This window comes from Bacillus rossius, chromosome 6, assembly GCF_032445375.1.
Source record: "Bacillus rossius redtenbacheri isolate Brsri chromosome 6, Brsri_v3, whole genome shotgun sequence".
NCBI classification, from domain to species: Eukaryota; Metazoa; Arthropoda; class Insecta; order Phasmatodea; family Bacillidae; genus Bacillus; species Bacillus rossius.
In genome coordinates, this window is record NC_086334.1 from 19,418,072 (window position 1) to 19,443,088 (window position 25,017).

Sequence of the window (25,017 nt, forward strand, 5' to 3'; positions counted from 1 at the left end):
GGGGGGGGGGGGCGGCAAAACACCCTTCCCCCCCCCCCTGTTGTTGCACCCCTGGAGATATTGTCAAGTCTTGCGGGGTCTGATCCCGCATTGAGTTGAATGAATGAATCAGGGCAAAACATCTCGTTGATGAGATGAGAACGGAGAGCACTGGCGGACTGAATGTGTGTTTGTCAGTGTGTGTGGGGGGAGGGGGAGGATGAAGAAGTGTCCCGAAACTCACGGCAACGACCGCCATGTTTCCCACTTGCACACACTTCCCACCGGGCACACAGTCAACAGTCCGAACCTGAGGGCGGCCCGTGTCCTTATCCTGACGCGAGTGACGTCACATTGTCGCACGGAAAACTGTCCAGTCTACAATTGCGAGAGAAGCCTAAGATGTCCATCAAGTTCTGTCCCTGCCAGAACACGCCCGAATATTCACCCTGGGCCAACCTCGGGATTTGTTTTATTTTTGCGCAGGAAAAATGAATTCAAATATTAAAAGTGGTCGGTTAGGTTAGCTACATTAAAACACTTTAAAACACTATGGACGGTTAGTTAAGTTAGTATAGCTACATTAAAATAAACAGAGAAATATAAATATATATATATATATATAAATAAACCCGAGGTTGGCCGAAGGTGAATATTCGGGCGTGTTCGGGCAGGGACAGAACTTGATGTACATCTTAGGCTTCCCCAATTGCGATGTCCGATGTCAGAATCCACTGATTTCTAAAGTATCCACTAGAGCGCAGTAAATATAGAGCGGCAAAATATTTTTTTTATATTTTTTTTATTGTTTTCACGCATTGTAAATGAGTATACAGCTTAGTTTTGAATATTGATTTAACTTGTGAAAGTTGTGAGAGTTCAGTAATATTTAGTTATTCGGTAAGAAAAAAAGTAAATGTTAATGATTAAATTATGATCACACTGTGAAAAATAAATTCGTGTGTTCTCGGCCTTTGAAAAACGGCGATCGAAAACGGACAGAACTGATCAATTTCGTCTTGGTGTTCTTGGCTTCCCGTTCCTACCACAACGTCCGATATTTTCTGTTCGCCTCTTTGAAACGGGAACCGAAAACAACAAGCTTCAATGCACAGATTGCAACAATAAGTTCACGTTGACCAATGTATTCGGACGATTGCCCACACCACCCATAACGTCAGAGGGTTACGTCAGTCAGCGATCAGTCTCCATAGGACACAATTCAGAAAGTCCAATTGTAGATGGGCCTTTATCCTCCTCTACTGAGACACGTAGAGGATATTCTTGGCGCGGTGCGAGAGTAGTCGCGCAATCTTTTTTTTTCAGTCCGTTGTGAGTACAAGTGTCAAAAGAACTAACAATCAAACAAGTTCGAAAGTCGTGTCCAGTGGCGGAATCAGGAGGAGAAAAAGGGGCTGGAGAGATATATCCCCACCCCTCCTTCCATAGTAGGGAAATTTTTTAAAAAATATCAATGAGAGCGGTATGTCGTGTTTTGGGTGATGAAAAGTGAGCTGTATAATACCTGCGATTTCAGTTCAAATTTTGATTTTTTTTTTAAACACAAACACACAAACACACCCCCCCCCCTTTTTTTTTTAGCCCCGAAAACAATTCCTGTATCCGCCACTGGTTGTATCTTATTCATAGGAAAAATGCTTACACCTTTTGTTGCAATCTGTGAGCTTCGCAGGGGCGAAAAATCCGTGTTAGACATCTCTGTTCACTCATCTAATTTATCTTGGTGTGATCAATTACTAAATTATATAAGGTCTGTAATATGGAAGCGAGTATTCTCGAAAAATACATCGGAAAATCTATCGAATGAGCATTTATTACATTTTTAAAGTTATATATATTTTTTATAATAAAGTTGTCTCAAATTATTTGACTCGGTAGTCGTTATTTGCAAAACCAGCCATTTTCATAATAATAATTGAATTATAATTATTGAATTTATATTGTATTGTTTTATCGAATCATAATTATTATTGAATTATAATTGAATTTTTACGTCTCGTCGATAGCGAGGTAATTATAAGTGGGACATCGAGTGCCAATCAGAGTTATTGGAGAAGAAATGGTAACAATGGCTTGTTAGGAACTAACCTAGTGATTACTTGGATACATTTAGGAGAAACCTAGATCCAGGAACCACTTCCACAAAGGTTCAATTCTTGTTAGCAACAAGAAATGGTAAAAAAAAAAAAATACGCTCATGTAATTACAAGTTTTTACAAAAATGTGTTTCAAATAGTGTGTCAAAAGTCACTAACCAGTAAAATTTTCAGTTCTATGACAAGTATGTTTGGTAAACTTGTAACTAATAATATTTGGTAACATTAACATAATTGAATTAATGCACCAGTAACCGTTATTATTGTTTAAATATAGCATACATTTGTTTATGATAGTATCGGTATGTATATATATATTTTAAATATCTTAATTTAAATTAATAGCGATATAATTACACCAAAAATTTTCCCAAGAAAATTATTAGCAAACTTGTAAATGTAAGCTAGGTAAGAAATTAGTAGAGAACAAATATTAACGTCGGTTACAAGATTATTTAAGCTACAGTTTTCAATAACCTTGGATTTTTAAAAAAGAGTGCTTTTGTGGAACTCTTGTAACTGAACATTTTCACAAACTTGTAAAGTTAAGAAGCTGCTGTAGTTTTGTGAAATGCGGCCCGAGGGTGATCGATGCAGAACCGCAAGCCCCGGTCCTCAAGAGTGGTGGTGCAGCGTGTTACCACTGCGACACCCCGCTCTGTCACACTGCGCGAGGCGCACTTTTCATTTCCCGGCTCGTTGCGTGCAGGGCCGTCGAGGATTACTGCGCAGTTGAAATGCACGCGCAATTCACATTTAAAGTTATGGCCACGGTTAGTTTACAATCTTTATTTTTTTTCTCAATTGTGGTTTTTGAAAACATTGTGCTTGAGGACGTGCCCCCTGACCCCCTGTGTTTCCCTCCACGGCTCTACGTGCGTGTGCGGAGGCGAGGCGCCAACAAGCGCGGCTAATCAGCCGTGTTTCATCAGACGCGACGCTGAATGGCAGGGCAGAGTTCCTGGTTCCGCGCGCGGCGCCGGGTTGCCATGGCAACGCGCTGCGATGACGCATCCCGGCCTCCCTGCGAAGACTCAGTTCTCTCTCTCTCTCTCTCTCTCTCTCTCTCTCTCTCTCTTTCTCCCACATCTACGATAGTGAAAATAAAATTATGCAAAAACCAATACATCAGCATTCGAACACACGCAACAGTGTATGTAATTATTATTTACATTATTCAATTCAACTCTGATTTACTCATGCGGAATACAATTAGCTCTCTTCAATCTATCTGTGCTCTGTACAGCGCAATAGTAAAGGGAAAAAAAAAATCGAGAATGTAAATGAAATGAAACCAGCGCATGTACACCACTCTATTTTGCATGTATCTGGAATAAATAAAAATACAATTTTCACGCCATTTAAAGTTTAATTTTACGGAAATACTACATTAAAGCTAAATTAAACGAGAAAAAAATATCTTCAAGGCATGGTTGAACAGAAAACCTAAAAAAAAAATATGTATGCGTAAAGTCCACGCGTGACAGAAGTGAAACTTCTTGCTTATTGTATTATTAGGTATATAAACATTATTTTCTAATAATGTGAGCAATCAATTATGCTAATTCGCAAGTATGAAAGTGTGCAAGTTTGCTGCGTCATTTCTACCTCTCCCCTGCCGTCTCCTCGTATAACGGCTCCACCACCGCGCACCTAACTATTCCCCTCGTGCGATCGGAATTTTCGTAACCCTTAAAAATTTTAGTCGCCTCAACAAAGAAACTCCACTTAAAAAAAATGGTTGTCTGTAAAGTCGGTTTTCGGACGATAGTTTAACGTGACAACGTCATATTAACAAAACATTGCATACTTTTATGAATAAAATTGAATCATTTTTATTCAATTATCACTATTTTGTATGGATACAAAGAAGGAGTGAAATGAAATCTACAATTTAATAGATAAATTTACTTTTATTTGCACTCATTAATTCAAATATGTTTTATTACTTTAACGAAGAGATTATTTTAACTATAACTTTTATACATGTTTGCTATTTAACTTCTTCCAATCTGTGTTATTTCTGTTAGGGATAGGACGATGATAGGAAAAGTAGGAAACGAATGTTTAATGTGCCTCGAAAAAGTCAAATCGATGGTTGTTCCAATCGCGTGGAAGAGAGATAGATGCCGCGCAAGCGTACAATGAGCGAAACGGGACACGGCGTAACGGGACAATGCGCGTAACGGGACACTTTTTCGTGCGTGCAGCCGGCGTTCATCGATTTATTTAGACGTCACGTTAAAAAAAAACTTGCACGAGCAGGGGCACGAATGCCGCTCCGGAAGGCAGGTGTGGCCTGGAAGGCGCTGCGGCGTGATCGTCCCCATGTGTGTGTCTGCAGCTGTCGCTCGTCAGACGCCACCACGAGACTGGCGAGATCTTGTCAGGCGTCACCGCTCAGGGGTGGTCAAGGCAGACGCCGGGTTCCACGCCGCGAGGCTACCCGCGGAATCAACGCCAGAGATGGGAAACCAAACCCGCCATCTTTGTTCTCAAAAGAACAACTCTCCGTCGTTCAAGAATATGCCTGACCGGCTGCCACAAATTATTTGCCTTGTGAATCCATCCGCACTTAGCTTTGCATTCATTTCTGGTAATGTCTACAACAGAAAAAAAGATCCTGCCAATAGGGACGAGGGAACCAAATCCTCAAATACAATCAGATCCTTAGTATTCAAATTATTCGATATCAGAGGAAAAAATATTCTAAGAAAGCAATCGGAGGAAATTAAGTAAATTAAAAAAATTCTACGCTGATAGTCTCTGCAGTTTACTAATAATTAACATTTATTCTACTTTTAACGTGTAATATAAATAAAATATGTATTGATATTAGAAACTTAATTAGTGAAACGAGCATTTAAAAGTTTGAATTTATTTATCAGGCGCGGGGTCGTGCTAGATGCGGGGGTCTACAGCCGCCCCTTAACGCAGGCTATCCGAGAGTCTGGTGACAGTTGAATTTATTCTTGAACAAGGACAGCAAATACTAGTCCTCATATGTATTTTCAGTATAACAGCATAATAAACTATATATATTTGTAAATAAGAAAATAACATCTTGCACATATTTGAATGTTGTTTAAAATATCGCAAAGCTTTCAGATGCAATGCGCTTCTGCAGACGTATTGAAGAAGAATTGGGGTATCGGTGAGTTTGTTGGTACTTGGAAACCCCTTTGGAACAAATGAAATGTTTACAATACGAGGGAGAATGTAGTAAGCAACCCTAACGACAACCCTGTTACGTAGGTTGCATAACTAACAGGCGTTAACGTGCCTCGGTTAAGCTTGAATCGTTTCTTATTTTATAAATGAGCTATGTCAAATTTGCAACAAAATTGGTTTTGCCTTGCTTCATTTTATAAGTTATTCAAACGTCACAAATCCAGCAATGATTGAAATTATTATAATTATTTTCTTTCTTTAAAAATGTTTAATTTTGTAGTTTCACTATGCATCGTAACTAAAACCGTTCTTGTACGAAGAGAACGTCTGTTTAAAAAAAAAAAAAATGTTTAAAGCCAAGAAAAACTTACTTTAAATAGTACGGTGTGTGTTGGTTAAGAAAAATCACATACCCTACAGATTTATTTTTGGGGAAAATAACTTATTTTCAGCTTTTATGGAGTAAATGAAACAGATATAAAATTGAAAATTAATTTATCTTTGCAGAGATGAATATGCAAGCTGCAACTGTTTCAACATAGAAAGCCTACTGTGTTCGTCCGTGCTACCATGTAACGTCCAGAATATCTGTTTAGTTTCATTGTTGAACTCGCCTGTGCGTCACTGTGCTGTAGGGAATTTTTTTTTCCCCTGCAGTTACTGTTCTCTTCAGCCTTCTGTGTTCGTCCGTGCTATCATTTTTTTTCTGATCAAATTCCTTCCGCTGAATTCTCTGAGTTGTCTAACCATGCTACATGATTGTGACGACAGCTGATATTGGCTTCTTCTTAGTATTAATCTTTGTAATCAATAACTGAGGTTTTTCTATGACAAATAGCGAAAACCAGCATTAGCGTATTTTCAAGAAGTAATGTTAAATCAATCCATGTTTGGAGTTAACGTATAGCGATGATTACTACAAAATAAAATAAAAACGTAAGCATGGAAAACTTTTTGATGCGGAAAAAACTTTGCAAACGGTCACGCAAAGGAGGGAGAAAGAGAGAGAGAGAGAGAGAGAGAGACTACCGGTACGTACCTGGTGAAGTCGCAACGCGTCACGCTCATTTGTTGTCGGAATCCCCCACTCCCGACCTACACGGCTCGTGGCGGGGGATTTGGCGGGGGAAGGGGCGGATCGCGCCTGGAGGGGAGAGTGCCTTTGCCAGCGTGGCGGTTGACGCTCGAGGAGGGGAGGGGGACAGAACCCTCCGCCACGAGATCCCCAAAGCTATAAGCCGCGATTTGAAGATGTCGCCAGTAACTTCACCGGCAGCGCACCGCCCAGCATCCCGGGAACCCGCTTCCAACTCATCTCGCCGTGCTTCACCGCCCATTCAAATCCTTCAAGCACCGCAGCGCTGTCAATCTTGCCCTGATCCCGCCGACTTCGATTCGCGTGAAAAATTCGTAAGTAAACATTTTATTTTTATTTTTAAATTACAGTGAAATGTTCTTCAAAGGCCCGTCTACGTCCTGAATTGTGTCCGACGGACGCTTATCGCTGATTGGCCCACGTGACCCTCTGACGTCATGGGTGATGTGGGCGATGGTCCGCATACATTGGTCAACGTGAACTTATTGTTACAATCTGTGTCCTTTGGTAGCATAGAAGATAACTGTTTCCGGTTCCCGCCCCAAAGAGTAAACATAAAACAACGGACGTTGTGGTAGGAACGGGAAGCCGAGCCAATTAATGCTGTCCGTTTGCGACCGCCGTTTTTCAAAAGCCGAGAACACACGAATTTATTTTTCACCGTGTGATTATAATTAACATTTACTTTTGCCTTACCGAATAACTAAATTTTATTGAACTCTTACAACTTTCACAAGTTAAATCAATATTCAATACTAAGCTGCATGCTCATTTACAATGCATGAAAATAATAATAAAAAAACAATCTAAACACACTTACTTTGCCGCTCTATATTTACTGAGCTCTAGTGACTACTTTAATTTTCAGGACATTCGGACATCGGACATCGCAATTGTAGACAGGTCAGTTTTCCGTGCAACAATGTGACGTCCTTCACATTGGGATAAGGACATGTGGACTGTTGTAGGCGGGTCTATACGCTACAACCACACAAACCGCGCGGTAGAAAAATTCAAGGCCCGGCCCCGGACTTTGAATGGCCTATTCTACAATATAAGCGTCGAAAAAAATACGAACTTTGTGTGTCCGAATTTTAAATGCAGTGTTCTAACTTTATCTAAGTAAGCATGTTAGTATGCGATTAGTAGAATTCCTAGTTTACGTACATTGAAAAAAAAAAACACGTAGAACACTGGAAAAACTGTGGTGAAATAAATAACATGAAAATCGTGTTGGCATATAGCACGCCAGTGTGCGTAGAAGATGAAAATCCTAGACTTTGTGACGTAACTTGTATCGATTTGACTGTTCTAAAAAGTAATAGTAGCAATGATCCAAGTATCTCTCCGTCATTTTTGTTCTGCCAACAGTGTTTGTTATCAAGCAAAATGCGTTGCTTTGTGAACATTTAGGTCAAGAGTGTACGCTGAATTTTATTTCCGTGGGGGTTTGGGGGAGGATGGAACCACTTTGCCCACTGTTTGCATTCAAATTATTTCCATTTGTTGGTGGCTTGATATAGTTTTATAGATTTTTATATATTATTATTTTATTGGGAGGATTTCGGGGGGGGGGGGGGGGGGTTGAGCTTCGACTCCGTACCCAAGTGCGTAAGCGCGCGACATTAAACCCTACCAAATAAAAATAATCGTGATTCTCTACTCTACCAAATACGGGCAACTGAACTACTATTAAATAAATATATATTATATATATAATGGCACGAGCCTTGAGAGCGTAAGCAAAGTCCATTTATAATTTGTTAAATTGAGACGTTTGGTCCCGCCTCAATTTTTTTTTTTAATTTTTATTTCATGAAAATGATTCATTTAAGTTTTGTTAAAATTTGCTATACTCATTGAAAGCTATTGAACAATGTTTATTTTTCAGTTAACATTTAATTCACTTGTTTAAGGTTTTGGTAAACTATTTTTTTAGTTTATTACACTATTGACTTGTAGAGTTATTTTTTCTGAAAAAGGTTGTGCTTACAGTGTACTATAATTACTATGATGTACTATAATTTTTTTCTTGACTAGTATGGATTATTATTTTGGCATATGAGAGCTGAAATGTGCTCAGGTGTACCATAATTGGAAGTTAATGTCATTTGTGTAGGGTTTTGCGTCATCATCCGCCCGTCAAACGAGAGGACTCCTAAACTCGGCGACGTTACTTGTACACGGATGCCCAGGAAGGAATAGCCCCTAGAGAAAAGAAAGTTCGGGGTCTCTACCCTGGAAATTTTGAAAACAGAACTTTTTGAAACAACTTTTTTTTAAGCCATGCTGAAACTTAAACTTCGATTATGGTGTTGCTAATTTGTCTCAAAAAAATTTGAAATGCTATGGATAACACTCTGTTAATTTTCCCATTAATTTTTATTATTTTTCACAAATAAAAAGGAAAATGAAAATGAAAGAGGTCAACTGACATATTAACTAAGAAAGCAAATATGTATCCTTGGACAAAGAAAGTTGAAAATCACATTAGGAACCTTAATTGCAGCGATTACAGAGTAAAAAAAAAAACTGAACCATTAAGGGAGATGAGGAAACTAGTTCTTCGCTGAGCGGGAGTCGGAACATGCCTAGTGTGTGTGTGCGTGTGGCGGCAGGCGCCGCTGCTGGGGGCGGCGGCGGCGGCGGCGGCGGCGGCGGCGCCCATGGACGGCGGCCTGTGGCAGCTGCGCGGCGCGCTGCTGGTGTCGCTGGTGAAGGTGCCCTCCGCCTGGTTCATGGCCAGCATCCTATTCATCGCGCCGGCGCCCGAGCCGGGGGGGTTCTGGTGCGCGCGGCCGCCCGCCTTCCGCCACTGGGGCGGCAAGCAGTGGCTGTCCGCGGCGCACCCGCCGCACGCCCGCCTGCAGGTGCGTGCTGGTGTCTTCACACAGGCGGTTTGACGGGGATTGCGAAATATCTGTCTGAAAATTACCTGCGAAGCTTGGTGACTACAAATGGCGTGAGTTGAATTTAATTTTTATTTCAAGGGAAATTAATTTATTTTTACGTTAAACTCGTGTGTTGCTCAGCCCTCCTTAAATGGTGCGCAGAAAGTTATTGAACTACTTTTCTCCGTTCTGTGCGCGACGAATCGGCTAACACAGGTGTAATCACTCAGATCGGCATTTTCTCTAATGCGTTCGTTAATATTCGTACATTCCTGGCACTGTGACACTCAAACTGTTTTTTCAGTGTTGCAGCGTGCTAATCAACAAAAATTTTTAAACATTTTATCGTTCTGGAAATACAGCCGCCTTAGTTTATTTAAAACACGAGGTCCCTTAAAATTTCCAAGCAAAAACAAAAAAAAATTAAGAGGTTTGTTAAAGTTCTGTTGTCTGAATTGCTGTGTTTGCATTCACTAAAAAGAAGTTCATTTCAAGGTAGATCTGGACCAAGCTATTGGAAAATTCGAGAGGGAAAAATGTGTAAGTACCCTTTAAACATTGTCTATGGAAAAAAAAAAAAAAAAAACATATTTTCAAGATTGTTAAAATTATACGGATATAAATATTAACTAGTAAACATATCTCGTTGATACTGCACAAAAATATAAACACGGCAATGAGTGAATGTATTTAGGCTATTTAACATTCTAAATTCAACATCTGATTTAAAAATTTAGCAGTTCCCCCCCCCCCTCTAATGGAAATGTCTGGGCACGCCTATGTGTCTTCATAAACCAAACCTATACTTGGTCGTTTCACGCGTACTACATCTATTTACTTTGAAAACGAGTCTGCAAGAACATCGTTACACGAAAAGAAAACATTCACTAACACGTTGCACTCATTTCTTCCATACGTGTGCGCGCATCAGAAGCTGAAATACGGCGTAGGTTCTACGAAGATCCAGGTATCTTAAAATTAACGAACTATTCTTCCTTTTCCTTGGAGGTGAATTCTTCTTTGTAAGTCAGTAAATTTACTATGATTTTATGACAGTGTATCTGTGTTGGTGAGGCGGGATGATAAGTAACGACGCTCGCTATTGCTCCACGTGCGGTAGATCGCCCCTGAACTGGCGCGCAGTCTTATCGTCGTGCGCAGGACAACAATGAGATCTGAGCGGTAACCACGGCATTGTATGGCGGGAGAACTGGGTGCTTTCAAGAATCTGTACTAGATGTTCCATGCCTGAAACTTATTACTCTGAAAACACGCATTGTTAGCCTTTTTTTTCACTCTTCTAAATATGCATTTTAAAAACGAAATCCGGGAACATAACCATTCATCCGTCCACAGGGTATCTGTAAACAGACCACACTCTGGTATCTTGAACAGTTTTCAAATCGCGTGGTTTCTAATGAAACTTTGCATTCTGTATGTTTGTCCAGGAAGGCGGGGGCCTTAAGCACGCAGACATAAGTTTATTATATTTTTATTATTTGCAAAATAAATAATTATTCTTTTATCTTCCACTGAGGAATGGAGGGGCACCGAGAGTCTGGAAAACCCCCAGCCCAATAAAATCGATGGAAAGGTCTTCCTATACATAGATACTAATAACTTAGTATAGGTATACATGACATCCAGACTATTTGTATGTTATTGCTAGTTATATATCATTCTTTGATAGGTATTTGAAATAAGGGAGATTCAGCTCGAAATGTTAACTCAGAAGTAATTTTATCCAGTGCATATTTACCCTTTTAAGGTCAAGGGGTGGAGGGGTGTGGGGAAATCCACCTCTGATATATCTAGAAATTCAGATCGAAATGTTAACTCAGAAGTAATTTTATCCAGTGCATATTTACCCTTTTTAGGTCAAGGGGTGGAGGGGTGTGGGGAAATCCGCCTCTGATATACTTATCTATAGATACAAAATAAAGCCATTAAATAACCATTATTTAGCAAAATCATGGTCTAATGTTTGCTAAAATTGTCGTGACAGACAAGCAAATGTTTTACGTCACTAATACGTGCTGATTAAAATTATGGACGGTCTCCGGGTAGAAGGTAACAAGTCAAGAATTCACTTTTTTGCAGGAGAAACAAAAAAAACTCTTAGATAAAAATTTAATTTAAATACTTAAATTTATCTTGCATTATTCTTTTATTTACCAGCATAGTTGCCAATGATTAAAAATGCATTACATCTTCTAAGTATACTTAAGAGTTTTTTGCTGGAATAAACTAGAAATCACCAAAAATGTGACTTGTTATACCTTTTACCCGGAGACCGTCCATTTAACGAGAGAGGAATTGGAGTGACTTTGCCCCAGCTTGCGCAGCTGGACGATGCGCCACGAGAGAGACCTGTGTCGATGACGTGAGGTTGGGAGTGTGAGCCACGGACGGCGAGGTTGTCGTGCTGCAGGGCAGGAGGGACCCGTGCCTCACGTACGACCTCACCACGGGCGAGTGGGACACGCCCAACCGGTCCGTGGCCTTCTCCAACCTGAGCGCCGTGCCGTGCGCGCGCTTCGAGTTCCGGGAGAGCCCCGAGGCGCCCTTCTCCATCGTCAGGCAGGTCAGTGGAGCAGGGCCGCAGGGCCGCAGGGCCGAACCTTTGTGAGGGAAGGAGACCAGTCAAAACCATTGCATCGTATTTTTTAATGAGAACGTTTTCAAAGGAAAATTTATTTTCTAATATCTCAAAACACCGATGTTTTTTCACACAGTAGTTTAAGCAATGATTTTGCCTGAGATGAGAAAAAGGAATATTTTTGCTCTTTCGTTTGTTATTTAAATGTTTTTGATAATTTGTTCTTAAGTCAATTGTTTGACGATTTCACACATGTCTGGTTTGTTTGGAAAAAAAAATACAGTAACACGTGCAAACTGGTATTAAATATAGACTACTTGGCAGTAAAATTCTTGCCGTATGTGAGGCTCTATGGAGGAGGAAATACGTTATGTAGCTAATTTGTTGCAATTTTCTTATTCTTTTTTTGCTCCCCCCCCCCATCACTTTTTAATTCCTGGAAGGGAGGGGGACCTCCCACCCGGCTGCGTTCCTGCACGGAGGCCGCCGTCACGTGTGTTGTGATCAGAGTCTCCAACGTGCAAACATATCTCGCACCAACTCTGGCAGGGAAGCGGTGCTACGTCTGAAGACTATTGACGTGTAATGTCTTAGTTCTCGGTATACGGCACTTGAACGGAACGGAAGTCGCATGGAACGTGAAATGTGTAGTAACCACGATGCTGCCATCTGTGCGGATGGCGCTAACTTTATAATAATTAACGGTTTACTGAATTTTAACAAGATGGGTGGTATTTTAATAAAATTCCTTGTAAAAAAATCAAGTCCAAAGCCAGGATATAGGTTTTTTTTTTTCAAGTCTTTTTCGCTTAGCCGTTTCGTTATATAATTTTAAGCTTCGGTCTGCAAATGTAATGATTCGATAGTCAATGTAGCCCGTTCCGGCAGCGAATTCTAGAGGCGGGTCCGGAAACCATGAGTGTAACGCGTCAAGAAATGCAGTTGAAAACACAAGTTACACATCTCTGGCGAGTACTGAAAGACTCTCTCACGTGTTTTTAAAAGTATTGTTTCACGCTATTTAGACACTCCATCACGAATGTGATCTACCAACCTACCTCACATTATCACTGGATATGTTGGCAAACCTACCGCCGAGTGGAGACGGTTATGCATGTATTTGATACCCGGTTAAACGACAGGGATGTCGTAATTGCTGGTTGGGCTGCATTCTTGCCGTCCACTCATCTTGGCTGCACCTCTAGGGGCATTTAACCCCGTCAACGTCGATTTTATTTTGAAATTTCACCTCACTACAGATGTATTATTTAATGTTATGGCTCCACAAACCACTCGGCCTCGTTTTGGACCTCTGTTGGAGTCAGCGCTTGCGGCCCAGTTCAACTGTTACAATCTGAAGCCACTAACATCAAATAAGCATTGGCTAATGCACACATGGCATTTTAATACAATTTTTTTCAAAATATTATTTATTGTATACGAATAAATTATCTTTAACAAAAACTCGTACTGAAATAAGTTATTTCGAATTTTTATAATTAAGTAGTGGATATGCCAATTAATAACTTTGAAAATGAATATTTTTCTAAATAAAAATAAAACCAAATTTGTTTTCTAAAAAATTGCATGAGTGAATAAAATAGTGAATTTTGTCATTAGGTATAAGTTTTTGCTTCACATTTAATATGGTACTAAAATTATTGGATTTTTGTTTTTATTTTGTTTATTGAAATACACTTACCGCACAGACCAGTCAGTGCCAGATAGCTGACGCGAGGTGGAGTAGCTGAGAAGCACAACACACAGCGAACAGAGGATGTTAGTTAAAGACCTTTTCAGAGTTACCCATCGGCTGAGAAAAAAAAAAAAAGAAGTAATGGTCAGGGACGTCGGAACGTTTTCATGTGTTGGGGGGGGGGGGGGGGCGACAAGATGTATCACACTTACCTCAGTCCTAGAGCGGGGATTGTGCTATTTAATGAGTTTCCGAACCAAAATATTGAATATACCATTCCAAGAATTTGATGATGTAGTATGTATTAAATACTACTCTGACAGCAGATGTAGTACAATTTAAATAAAATTACCAACTAGGAATTTGCAATCATTTTACAGTATATTGACAATCATAAATTTGATTTTCTAGTCAATGTGATCACCAATGCAACGTTTGTAACTACCACTGGTTGAGAAAAATACTACTAGGACCAAACATTTTATTCTGGCAAAAGGAGGGGGGCGAAATGCTACTCTCGCCCCCCCCCCCCATGCATAACAGCACGGGGGCGACTCGCCCCTGCTGCCCCCCCTGTTCCGACGTCCCTGGTAACGGTGGAAGACTTGAACTGCGCCGCCTGGTGTTCCAGTGGCACCTGGTTTGCCAGAAAGACGTCCTCGTGGGCGTGTCGCAGCTGTTCTACCTGCTGGGGATGCTGTCGGGAGGCATCGTGTGCTCTGCGATGCTCTCCAGGTATATATACACTGTTAGAAATGCTCACCCTAAATTCACGAAAAAACGTTGGTTACAAATTGTCCAGGGATATTCGAAACTTTATGGATATCCTCGTAAGTTTACAGGGGTTGTGTTCACTTACACTTTTAAACATGAATCAATATTAATAATAATAATATATTAACAAAGCATTCAAAAACGTGTTAAGTCTACAGCAAAATAAGTTTATTTTTTCTTCCGCGTATGTGTTTGCCTTGTGTACAACAAAAAACACAACTCTACCTAGTATGTTGAATTCGAAGATCCAGTCATTTTATATCATGAAGGACTTTTCGTTTATTCGGGGTTGAGTCTTCGTTGAAAAGTCCTTAAATTTACTGTTACATCTAACAGATTAAGCTCGCATATCTTCTTCAGTGACTTCACCTATAGCCAACTAGACGGCTGACCTCATAACCAGTTAATGGCGGTTCCAGAAAGCCACGCTTACAACCAGTAGATGGTAGTTAGTGATGGGCAGAACAATGGAATTGACCGGATCGATTCATTTGAATTAGTTCCATGAAATGATTCGTTCATTTCGTTCCTTTAGTTCTGACCACCGACAACGGGAACTGGATCAGCTCAAGAATCATAATTTGTCCATCCATTAGAGTATTCGTCGTTACGTCTAGGTGGCTGGCCTAGTGTTACGAGCTCGATATCTGAAATTACAGACTGATACAGAAATGTGCGTGAACACATTTCACAGCTCTCGCAGATAATTTTGGAAAATAAAATTTAGACATTACATGAACAATAAAGGTAACGCGATATCTTTTGGGCCTCTAACCCCCACTACTTTAATATAACCCATTTTTCTTTGTTGATCATTTATCGTTTACTCTTGTGAACATGCGCACGCTGCGACTACTGATCACTTTTGACTGCCGACGTCGTGAGTCATTAACGAATCAGACTGGCCGGCGTGTCCAACAACCAATAACAGCACATCGCATTACCTGAATATCAATGTGATCAGCTAGAGTAGCTAGACAGTTACCAAATGCATTGTTGGCACTTGGCAACTGTCTGGTGAAGGAAGCACTTATTTGTCCCGTTCCTCAATGACGCGGAAACATATAACGGAACCGCGAAATATTCTCGGTTCACTATCCATCTGACGTTTCCACAATGCACGGAAATGTAACAAATGGCAACCAATAAGATTGATTTTAACGTTTACGAATGATTATTTTAATTTTAAAATAATTGAACACGATTGGGATTTACATATTATGTAATAAAAATTAAACAACAAAATAATGACAGAACACTAAATATTATTGAAAGCGGAAGATAATATTAACGTATTTAAGACGTAAACAAGCATGGCCATTACAAAGGGGCAGAAAATCTGCTTACATTGGTTGCACAGAGTATTGTAAACGGAATCGTTGGTACCTAACAAATCATCTCATGTAATACTCTCATTTGACAAATAAAAAACCCTCATAGATTAATTTTTCTGGCTGCAAAATGGCAGTCGTGGGCAGCATTACACAGCCTGGTGCTCTCGGAGGGCTCCAGGGAAGAATGTCTTGTTCGAGCACTCGATCCTCGAGTCCGCGGTTGCGCTGGCGGTCAGCACGGGGTTGCTTCATCCTGAGCTGAGAGCTGTGAGATCCGTTCCCGTCTAAGTGATTCGTCTCCGCTTACGTGTCATGTGGAACGAGTCCGAATCCGGAAACGACAAAATACAACTGCAGCATACAACTGCATGGAAGTAAAGTCGAACACTTTCAGCCTCTTGAATAAACATTGCAAACCAATTACGAAACCATTGTTTTCTACCAGCTTTGCCCCATACTTAAGAAGGTAAACTTCGAGTTCGCATCTTAAACGAACCGTTGGTGAAATGCCGCATTAAAATGTTAGCTTATGCTTAGTACCTATGTAAGTCTACAGATATCAGTAACAATGCTTAACTTTCCCCTGCCAAGAAAGCGTTTAGGAAAATTCATTCTTTAGCTTTTTGAAACATAAAACAATGTTACGAGGACGCTAGTGACGAGACAGGCCAGCCAGCCCTCACGCCCGCCTGCGGTTGGGGCGCGATGCAGGTAGCGCTCGTCCCTTCATTAACGCTACACCCCTAATCCGATTAGGTGGTTCTTTCTCTCTTTCTCTTGTGTTCGGCACATTGCCAGAGCCCCGTCTGTGTGCTGTGGCGTAACTAGGAATTTTGAAAGAAGCAGCATTGTTCAATGGAACAAGACATCCCAACAATGGAAACGCCTGAGAAAACCAGGCCTTCAGTTGTTAATCGTTCTTAAAGATAACTGCTACCAAGTTATCAAATACCTCTATAATGTCTATGTATTGAGGATAGATAGTTGCTGACAGTAGATGAATGGACAATCTGAATGACCAGATATTCCTTTAATCATGGACACCCCAGGGACCAACCACAGCTTGGCTGCAAATGACCCTATACATATAAATACTCTGCTAGAACAGTTATTGAAGCTTGTATTCTAGTGTTTCACAGACACGTATAGCCCCCAGGGGTGTGTAAGGAGTCAGCGGCATTTGTTCAAGTCTTCAGTTTGTTAATCACTCGTGTATATTTCCGTAACAAGGCATGCAGAAATGTCGGGAACATAATCATTTCCAGAGAAACGGCTTGAACTCAAAAACCAAGACGTGTTTGGTTACGAAAGCCTGTGATCAAAACTAAACTGCAGGGTTACAGAAAGTTTTGGGAAGTGTTTGTGCAGTGCGGGGTGCTGGCAGGTTCAGCCCCAAGAGGATCCTCCTGGCGGGGATGCTGGTGCAGCTGGTGTCAGGGGTGAGCACCGCCTACGCTCCCTTCTTCGAGCTGCACCTGGCCCTGAGGTTCACATCGGCGATCGCATTCGTGCACCTCATCAGCTGCGGCTACATCATCTGTGAGTACTTGTTTAGTGCCTCTTGGCCGAGGGTCGACCCAGCTTCGCATCTTGGGGAGGTTTTTGGGTGGTACCAGTAGCGGATCCAGAGGGGGGGCTAAGGGGCTCAAGCCCCCTCCAAAAGCATCTGGGTCCACTATTGTTTTAGTGTTTGCCATGATAAATCCTAGCCTCAGCTGGGTCAAGCCCCTCCCAAACCAAAATCCTGGATCCGCCACTGGGTGGTACTGAATAACTTACAGGTACCGGTACCTAACTGAATTGTCCAAAAATTTGAAGGCCTTTAAAAGGTTTTTTTTACGAGTTTATGACACATCAAAAAGTTACTATGAGTAAATTATATGGTCTTGTATAATTTTTAAGAGTACTATAGTTAAAAAAAAATTACAATACAGTAGTTCCACAAAATGTAAAATAATTAATTTTTACAAAAATCCTGAACAGACTTCAAGAATTAGGTGCAGGCTGAAGTAGTTTTTTTTTCTTTTGTTATGTCTCCAGTTATTTAAATTGTTGGGGTTTACAGGAGGGAAATTCCCCATTGCCTTTCTCACAGTATCATGGGTGCAGGAGCCATTCCTTTCATTGCAACATTGTTAACTGCATAGGGAAATAAGGCTAAAATATGTTATAATAACATTTACACTAGCAGGTGAACAAATAGCAGTTAAATCCATCTTACCACATATGCATATTGTTATCTCTATTAAAACTGCCTGCAATATGTGCCCAGAAATCCTGAAACTAGGGGTGCAACAACTAAATTTCCAAAGGGGGGGCAATATACCTTTTTATAAAGAATCACCGATCCCCCCTATTGAAGCGGGTCCGGGGGTCCTCCCCCGGGAAAATTTGTATTTCAAGGTGGAAAATGGTGCTATTTAAGCAGTTTTATTATCTAAAAATTGATTACAAAGCACTTTCTTTGCCCCCGTTTGCCCCCACTTCAAGGTTTCAGAGGAGGAGGGGGGGGGCAAATACCCTTGCCCCCCCCCCCCCCCCCCTGTTGTTGCGTCCCTGCCTGAAACAATACCTTTCCGAGCAATTGTAGGTAGTAAACATTCACCCAACACCTCCTCCCCTCCTAACAAATAATTTACATATCTAGTGTCTGTATACGAACTTTAGCTTTTAGAAACACAATAAAAATAAATGAAATTAATAATATTATGGAAAAGCTCTTTTCTGATCAGTGATCCCACAACATTAAACAAATGAGCTACTTGTTGAAAACTAACAAACACAGAGTATAAACCTGACAGTTTTGTAGCTATTAGTTATTTAAATTTCAATATTTCTTGTTAGGAGAGAAAATCATCATCACAACACAGATGCTTATTTTTAAATTTCTGAAAAACTACAATATTTTTGAAACATTTTTAAACTGTCCTTGAAACATTATGTTCTTTATGTGATATTCGGGGTAACTTGATGTTCCGGACTGTGGGAAACCCCCTCCCCCCAGTCATCTTTACAGGGCCGGTGCAAGTTAAATTGGCGCCATAGGCGAAAAACCTTAACATCCCCCCCCCCCCCCCAAAGCCGGACACCCCAAAAAATTTTTTCCATGCCTCAAAATACATCACGTAAGCCTAAGATTTTGTCAACAATCAAATGTAAGCAGGCTTGTGTTTTTTTTTACTTTTTTACTTATTACAAATCATAAACAGGTCACCGTGGACTTTAAATAATTACTTATATCAATATAAACATTCCAAACTGTTACAAAAATCCATTTTCATCTAGTTTCAATAATCGTTAAACATATCATATCAGCTGTTATGTGTCGTGCTGCGCCGCCCCCAGCTACTTGGCGCCCTGGGCGGTTGCCTAGTTCGCCTGTATGGACGCGCCGGCCCTGCATCTTTACAGTCACCCCGGTGAACATGATCCAAGAAGTGGAGTATATTTGGTTCTTCAGGCCTGGTTTTTTTGGTGCATCCAGGCACGGACATCACCGGTGGCAGCTGGCGTACCGTCGTGGGTGCCTGCTACGAAAGCATGTGGTCGGTGGGTGTCATAACTCTTCCGGGGTTGTCCAGCCTGTTCCTTGACTGGCGGGACCTGCAGGTAACCATATCCCTGCCGACCATTCTTCTTCTGCTGCTCTACAGGTGAGTGCCAGCACCCGCATGACTGTTACTACTTGTTGGCACATTCGTGGTGCACACAAACTAAAGGCGAGCTAAGTGTAGAGCTAATGTGGATGTAGAACACCGATTGTATTTCGCAACAGATATTATATGTGGCCAAAACCTGTGTCTCACGAGCTTAGCTAATCTACATTAAGTTGCGGCAGGAAGCTACGAAACGGATGAAACAATAATGTTATTCATATAATAGAACTGAATTACTTATGTGCAAGTTAAACTTGATTGGTATCATACCTACAGTACTTGAGTTAGTTCCTTATTTGTGAAATACTGCGTGTTCAATTTTGAGTAGTTTTATAAAACTAATGACAAGCTTAGGTAAGAAGGAATCAAGATAGGCTGGACAACACTAGGTTTGTAAATCACGAGAGCGCTTAATTTACAACCAAATACACGCCATGCGCAAACTGCATGCTATCTAGGAGAAACAACTGATTCACTACAAGCAGTTGTCAAAGTGTTGTAGGTTTACATGTATCGGGGTGCTTTAAACATGATTCACAACTAATAATAGTGTGTATTTCCTAATAGGACAGAAATTACAAGTATATTTTTAACATACCTAATTTACAATGAACATTAATTTAGTTTCCTCTATATTTAATGCTCGCTTGTGTTAACAGAGAATATGTTCAAACTGATTCAACCTTACAAATGCAATATGCACAGATCATGTTTACAGTCTATAGATGTTTTTTGTTTTTGAGATTTGAAAATTTGTACTTTAAATAATGAGGGTGGCCCCTTCCCTTCCACCCCCCTTCCCATCACTGGTTATGTTTGTTGGCTCTGTCAGAATGGCATTAGAGGTGGTGCAGAAATTGTGTGTAAACTGAATTTATGAAGTTGTAATTTTATTATATGGCCTATTACTATATAAATTATTGTTTTATAATATTAAAATAATTAGGTAACTCCAAAGTGTAATTTTTAATTTGAAAAATATTGCATCACATGGCCTCAAGGTGATGTTTAAGGGGATTATGAACGTATCAGACGGAATGCCAGCTGACTGTGTTGGGTGTTCTGGCGTGAACACTGAATGAAGCATGGATATGTGCATTGCAAAATTCTTGGTCGTACATATTATCTATTAGCCTCGCCTCGTCCCTGACCCATGCCAATAGATATCAGATAGATATTTATGTGGGGGAAACATGACAGTCACAGCAGAATGGAGTTGCAGAGACACTGAGTCAGTGCATGGCTTAATGCTCCATCAGATGGATGCCGGACTCTCCGAGATGGCTGCTAGCCCACGGATATGCGGATAAAGCCCAAGAAATTTTGAAAGAAGCCGCATTGTTCAACGGACAAGACATCCCAGCAATGGAAACACCTGAGAAAACCATTCAGAGGTAAAATATCCACAATGATACAGTCACATTATTTGCAACATTGAGCATGCAATATATGACGTAGATTATTTTAATATTCACTCTATATTTAATGTTTGCTTGTGTTTACAGAGAATAAGTTTAAACTGATTCAACATTATGATGTTATAAATAATGTGGCATAACTAAGAACAATTATTTTAGTTAAAGACAGATTATTTTAACAATGAATTAGGTGAAAGAATTCAATAACTTATATTATATTCACAGTGACATTTCTGTGTAGGCTACTGCCCTCTATTCCCATGTTTCTTAAATTTTTGCATGAATCTCTGTTATCAATACTGCCAAAAAATTATTTTATACTGTTATTAATACCATTAAAAGTATTATAGCATAAAAGTTTAAATTTATATTTTACACTAGCTAGAAATTTATTATATGTGTGTGTGTGTGTGTGTGTGTATATATATATATATATATATATATATATATATGTGTGTGTGTGAGATTTATAGAGAAAAATTGAAAGAGGCAGAGCAATGCAGGCTGGTAATTAGCTAGTTATATATACATACACACATATATATACACACTATTATATACATATATATACACATATATTATATATTAACACACATATATATACACATACATACACACACACACATACATTTTTGACTTGAGGAGCGTGCACTAATGCTGGGATCTCTGTCCCGAAGGCCTAACAAATTGTTCGGTACCACAGCAGACAGGCGGCAAGCGCCGGCTGGACGTCCCTGCTGCGGCCCCCCAACAGCAGGCTGACGGTGTGCTGCCTCCACGTGCTGTGGGCGGCCACCGTGGTCTGCTACTACGGAGGCCTGCTCAACGCCAAGAACCTCGGCGACAAGGTGGCTGCCAACACCGTCGTGGCAGGTGCGTCTGCATACGTTACTTGCTTGCAATTTTTTTTCTGTCCATACAGTTGGCAAGGGCGTCGCCAGCTTATAGCCTAGGGAGGGGCAAGTTGTGGGAAAAGTATGTATTTTTTTTGCATTTGGCTACATTTTTTTGAATCTCTAGGGCTCATGGAGGGTTGCAACTGCCCCCCTCCCCCCTCCCCCTGGTGACGCCCTTGGCTACATGCATCGAGCAGAAAACGTTTTACATAAGGTTTGTTTAACTTGGAAGTCTTTCTTCTTGACCTTTTAACTATCTGGGTTCCCATTGCGTGTCTTACTTGCTGAAAAAGAGTATGGCGGATGGCCGTTTTACTCGAGGGAGCAAGATTGCTCTCAGGTCACTCGTGTTGTGCCTTCGATGCGCCTCCTCTCAAGGAACAGCTCAAAGGGCAAGTCAATCTGCTGGTTTGTTTCCGAGCAATCATCTACTTCTGTGTTGTTCGTAATGTTCAATGCATTGTGATATTTAGGAAAATGAATAACTTAAGTGTCACGTTACAAATTGCAGTTATTATCATGAAATTTTGAATAAAGTATTTTTGTTAACAATTATTTATTTAATTACTACAGGTTACGAGACTTGATTTCAATCTCGGACCAATATTTCTTTTTTTTTTTTAATTCAAAAATGAAAGTAATAAATACAATTTATACGTACGTGAAGAACATAAAACATAAACACAATTAGCTTATCATAAGATCTATCACTGCCATTTTATTATCATCTTAAAATTGTTAAAAATTATATAATATTCATAAAGTTAAAACTTAAATGTTTCTTAATAACATGCCTATAATAACACATTTGTAAATATGTATCCGTGTATTTTTTTTTTGTACAAAATGGTTAAATGGTTAGTTGCAATGCATTATGCTTGTCTTGAGACTGCCCTTGTTTGTTCCAGGCGTAGCTGAAATGGTGGGCATGCTGCTTGCCATATGGCTTCTCTGGAGGGATAGGAAGTGGACGATTGTTGGACTGCTTCTCTTGGTCGGCAGTGCAGCTGCCCTTCTAAGCTGGACTCTTCCCCTGAACGGTAAGAGCTGAAAGTCGTCATCAAGCACAGTGTGACCAAGGGAGGCTCCGGGAAGCCCTCTCGGGTTAGGCTCTCGCACAAAGACATAACGTTTAGAGTGAGAGTATTTAACGCTGTGCTTTTCCAACAGCTCCCTGGACCAGAGACGGAGCCCTGGTGGTTCTGGCCATGATACATCGGGTGCCCATCGCCTGCTCGCTCAACGTGCTGCAAGTGGCTTCCCCGCAGATCTTCGACCCAGAGTTCCGTGCGGTCGCCACTCTGTCCAGCGTCACCTTCGCCCGACTGTTTCTGCTCTCGGCGCCTTTCATCGCTAGCACAGCGGTGAGTAGGGTTCAGTACTGGGAAATCCTGGTTCCAAAACCACCAGGAATTCCCCTACTTCTGATATAGTAAAAGAACAGGACGTTTAAAATTGATTCTTGGTTATTTCTGTACTTTCGGGACTCCACATCAGAAGCATAAAATTGCATTTTTATTGCGCGCTAAGGTTACTTTTGTTTGATACTCTCCTGTATCGAGGCAATCAATGCGGGCCAGTGATGGGAGTGAGTCTGCCACTACGGGTGGGCACGTGCTCCTCAATCACCAGTCGGCGTCCGGACTGCTGTGTGTGTGTGCGTGCTAGTGTCTGTGGTTGTCGTGACAATATTCTTTAAATAGCAGTATAATTTTTCTACTAAGATTTTATGTAAAAAAAATTTTTTTAGCTAATATAATTGATTTTGCACGAGTAAAAATGTTTCTTTCTGTAAATGTTTTTATTTCCGAAGTTAAAGATTGACAGTAAAGCTGAGAATAAAGTGATTTGTTCACATTTGTTAATACTTTATGCAATAAAACATTGTAACATTATTTTTTTTACTTCTGGTTACTAAAACTTGTTAAATTGTCCGAAACTAACTATATTCAGTCACCAACTGCTGCACCATTAATTAAAAAAAACTACCTAGTACGGAAAGAACCGGGACTTGAACCCAGAATAAGGATTTGAAGTCTTTTCGTTGGCATCAAGCTGTGACCATATAATAAAATGTATCGAGTGTGATAGACGTGTGTTGTTCTGACTGCAGGGGATTTATGGAGAGTACACGTCGCTGAGCATTTTCGGAGCCATCACCGTGGCTGGAGGGCTAGCCGGCCTGCTGCTGCAGTACGCTTGCAAACGCCAAGCTGAGTGCAAGGGCAACTTCCCGGTGTCGGAGCTGGACAAGGGCACCAACTGGGCCAGGTGCGCCACCTTTACCAACATGTGCGGCACACAAGCTCGCCGCCTTCCCCGTAGCGACAGCTCACTCTGTTCACAAACCTGGGGATGAAATTTCTCTGACCAAAGTTACAAATTTCCTTAAATTATTATTATTTTTTTTTAATTTTACTATTTCGCAATTATTTATTTTATATAACTTAATGTGCTGGGTACAAGATAAGCTTGTCACATTTTCAACAGGTACTTCATCTTCGACAGCTGAATAGACACTAGCAATAAAAAAAGCATTTCTGTATGTACCGTACGTTCCTTGGAATTTCTGCCTCTATGTTTCATGCTTATTTACCTCACGTTTTGATGTACATTTGCTATTTTATATAAAGCCAGTATAATTTAAAAAAAATATTTTTGTCTTAATACTATAGTTAGAGTAAAAATTTAACATGTATGTAATAAATGAAACTTTTTTTTCCAGGAGAGTTTCTCTACATTCTATAAGTGCGCCAACTGACGTTGAAAAGAAGACTGAAACAAATACAAGATCTGTTACCACTTCAAAGACATCAGAATGTAAAAATAATACAGCTAAAAGTAGCTGAAATAAAACTACTTAATTTGTTCAACGATTTTTTTCATTCTGTGTTGCAATTGTGCCTGTGTTTGTAATCTGCTCAGGACAACAGCCATCATTCCTATTGATAATTGAGAGTGGTGCATAGTTTATATGAATGCTGCGTTGATTCATGTTTCACTATCATTCAATCATCCCTGAATTTTTTTTTATGTGTAAACATCTTAGCCAACGGTATACAGCATTTCGTCAGAGTAATTACACAAAAATGGAACAAAGTCGAACAGAAATGTGACACAAAGAATCGTACATCATTTTACAGAAAAGTGGCAGTGTGTCTTTAAAGACAAATAAAAATATAAGCTCAAAGAATGATTAGGTTGAAAAATTGTAGGTTTGGTTAAGCATATTCGAGCATAGTGTGTATCAAACTTGTTTATATAGCTTGATGAGTCAATAAAAAGTTCAACACTGACAAGTTATAAATTGATATAAGCAGAAAATAACATTTTCCTGCCTATAATGTATCTATTAATATGCCCCCTTAAAAAAACATAATGCTTATACTG

General features: G+C 40.2%; 1 protein-coding gene across 2 annotated transcripts; it reads left to right on the top strand.

Moving 5' to 3' along the window:
- The first annotated feature begins 6,463 nt into the window (after window positions 1–6,463).
- Window positions 6,464–24,500, top strand: LOC134532772 (organic cation transporter protein-like). Of its 2 annotated transcripts, none has more exons than XM_063369608.1 (12): window positions 6,464–6,677; window positions 8,982–9,233; window positions 11,686–11,838; window positions 14,181–14,284; window positions 17,042–17,196; window positions 19,142–19,310; window positions 20,573–20,707; window positions 21,438–21,604; window positions 22,536–22,667; window positions 22,798–22,991; window positions 23,741–23,898; window positions 24,353–24,500. In XM_063369608.1, the coding sequence occupies exons 1-12, from the start codon at window positions 6,519–6,521 to the stop codon at window positions 24,474–24,476; spliced, it is 1,902 nt and encodes a 633-aa protein (XP_063225678.1). In that variant the 5' UTR covers window positions 6,464–6,518; the 3' UTR covers window positions 24,477–24,500. The 2 variants fall into 2 exon arrangements, with proteins under 2 accessions (XP_063225678.1, XP_063225676.1); XM_063369606.1 differs by having other exon boundaries at window positions 6,466–6,677; window positions 21,435–21,604.
- The last annotated feature ends 517 nt before the right edge of the window (window positions 24,501–25,017 follow it).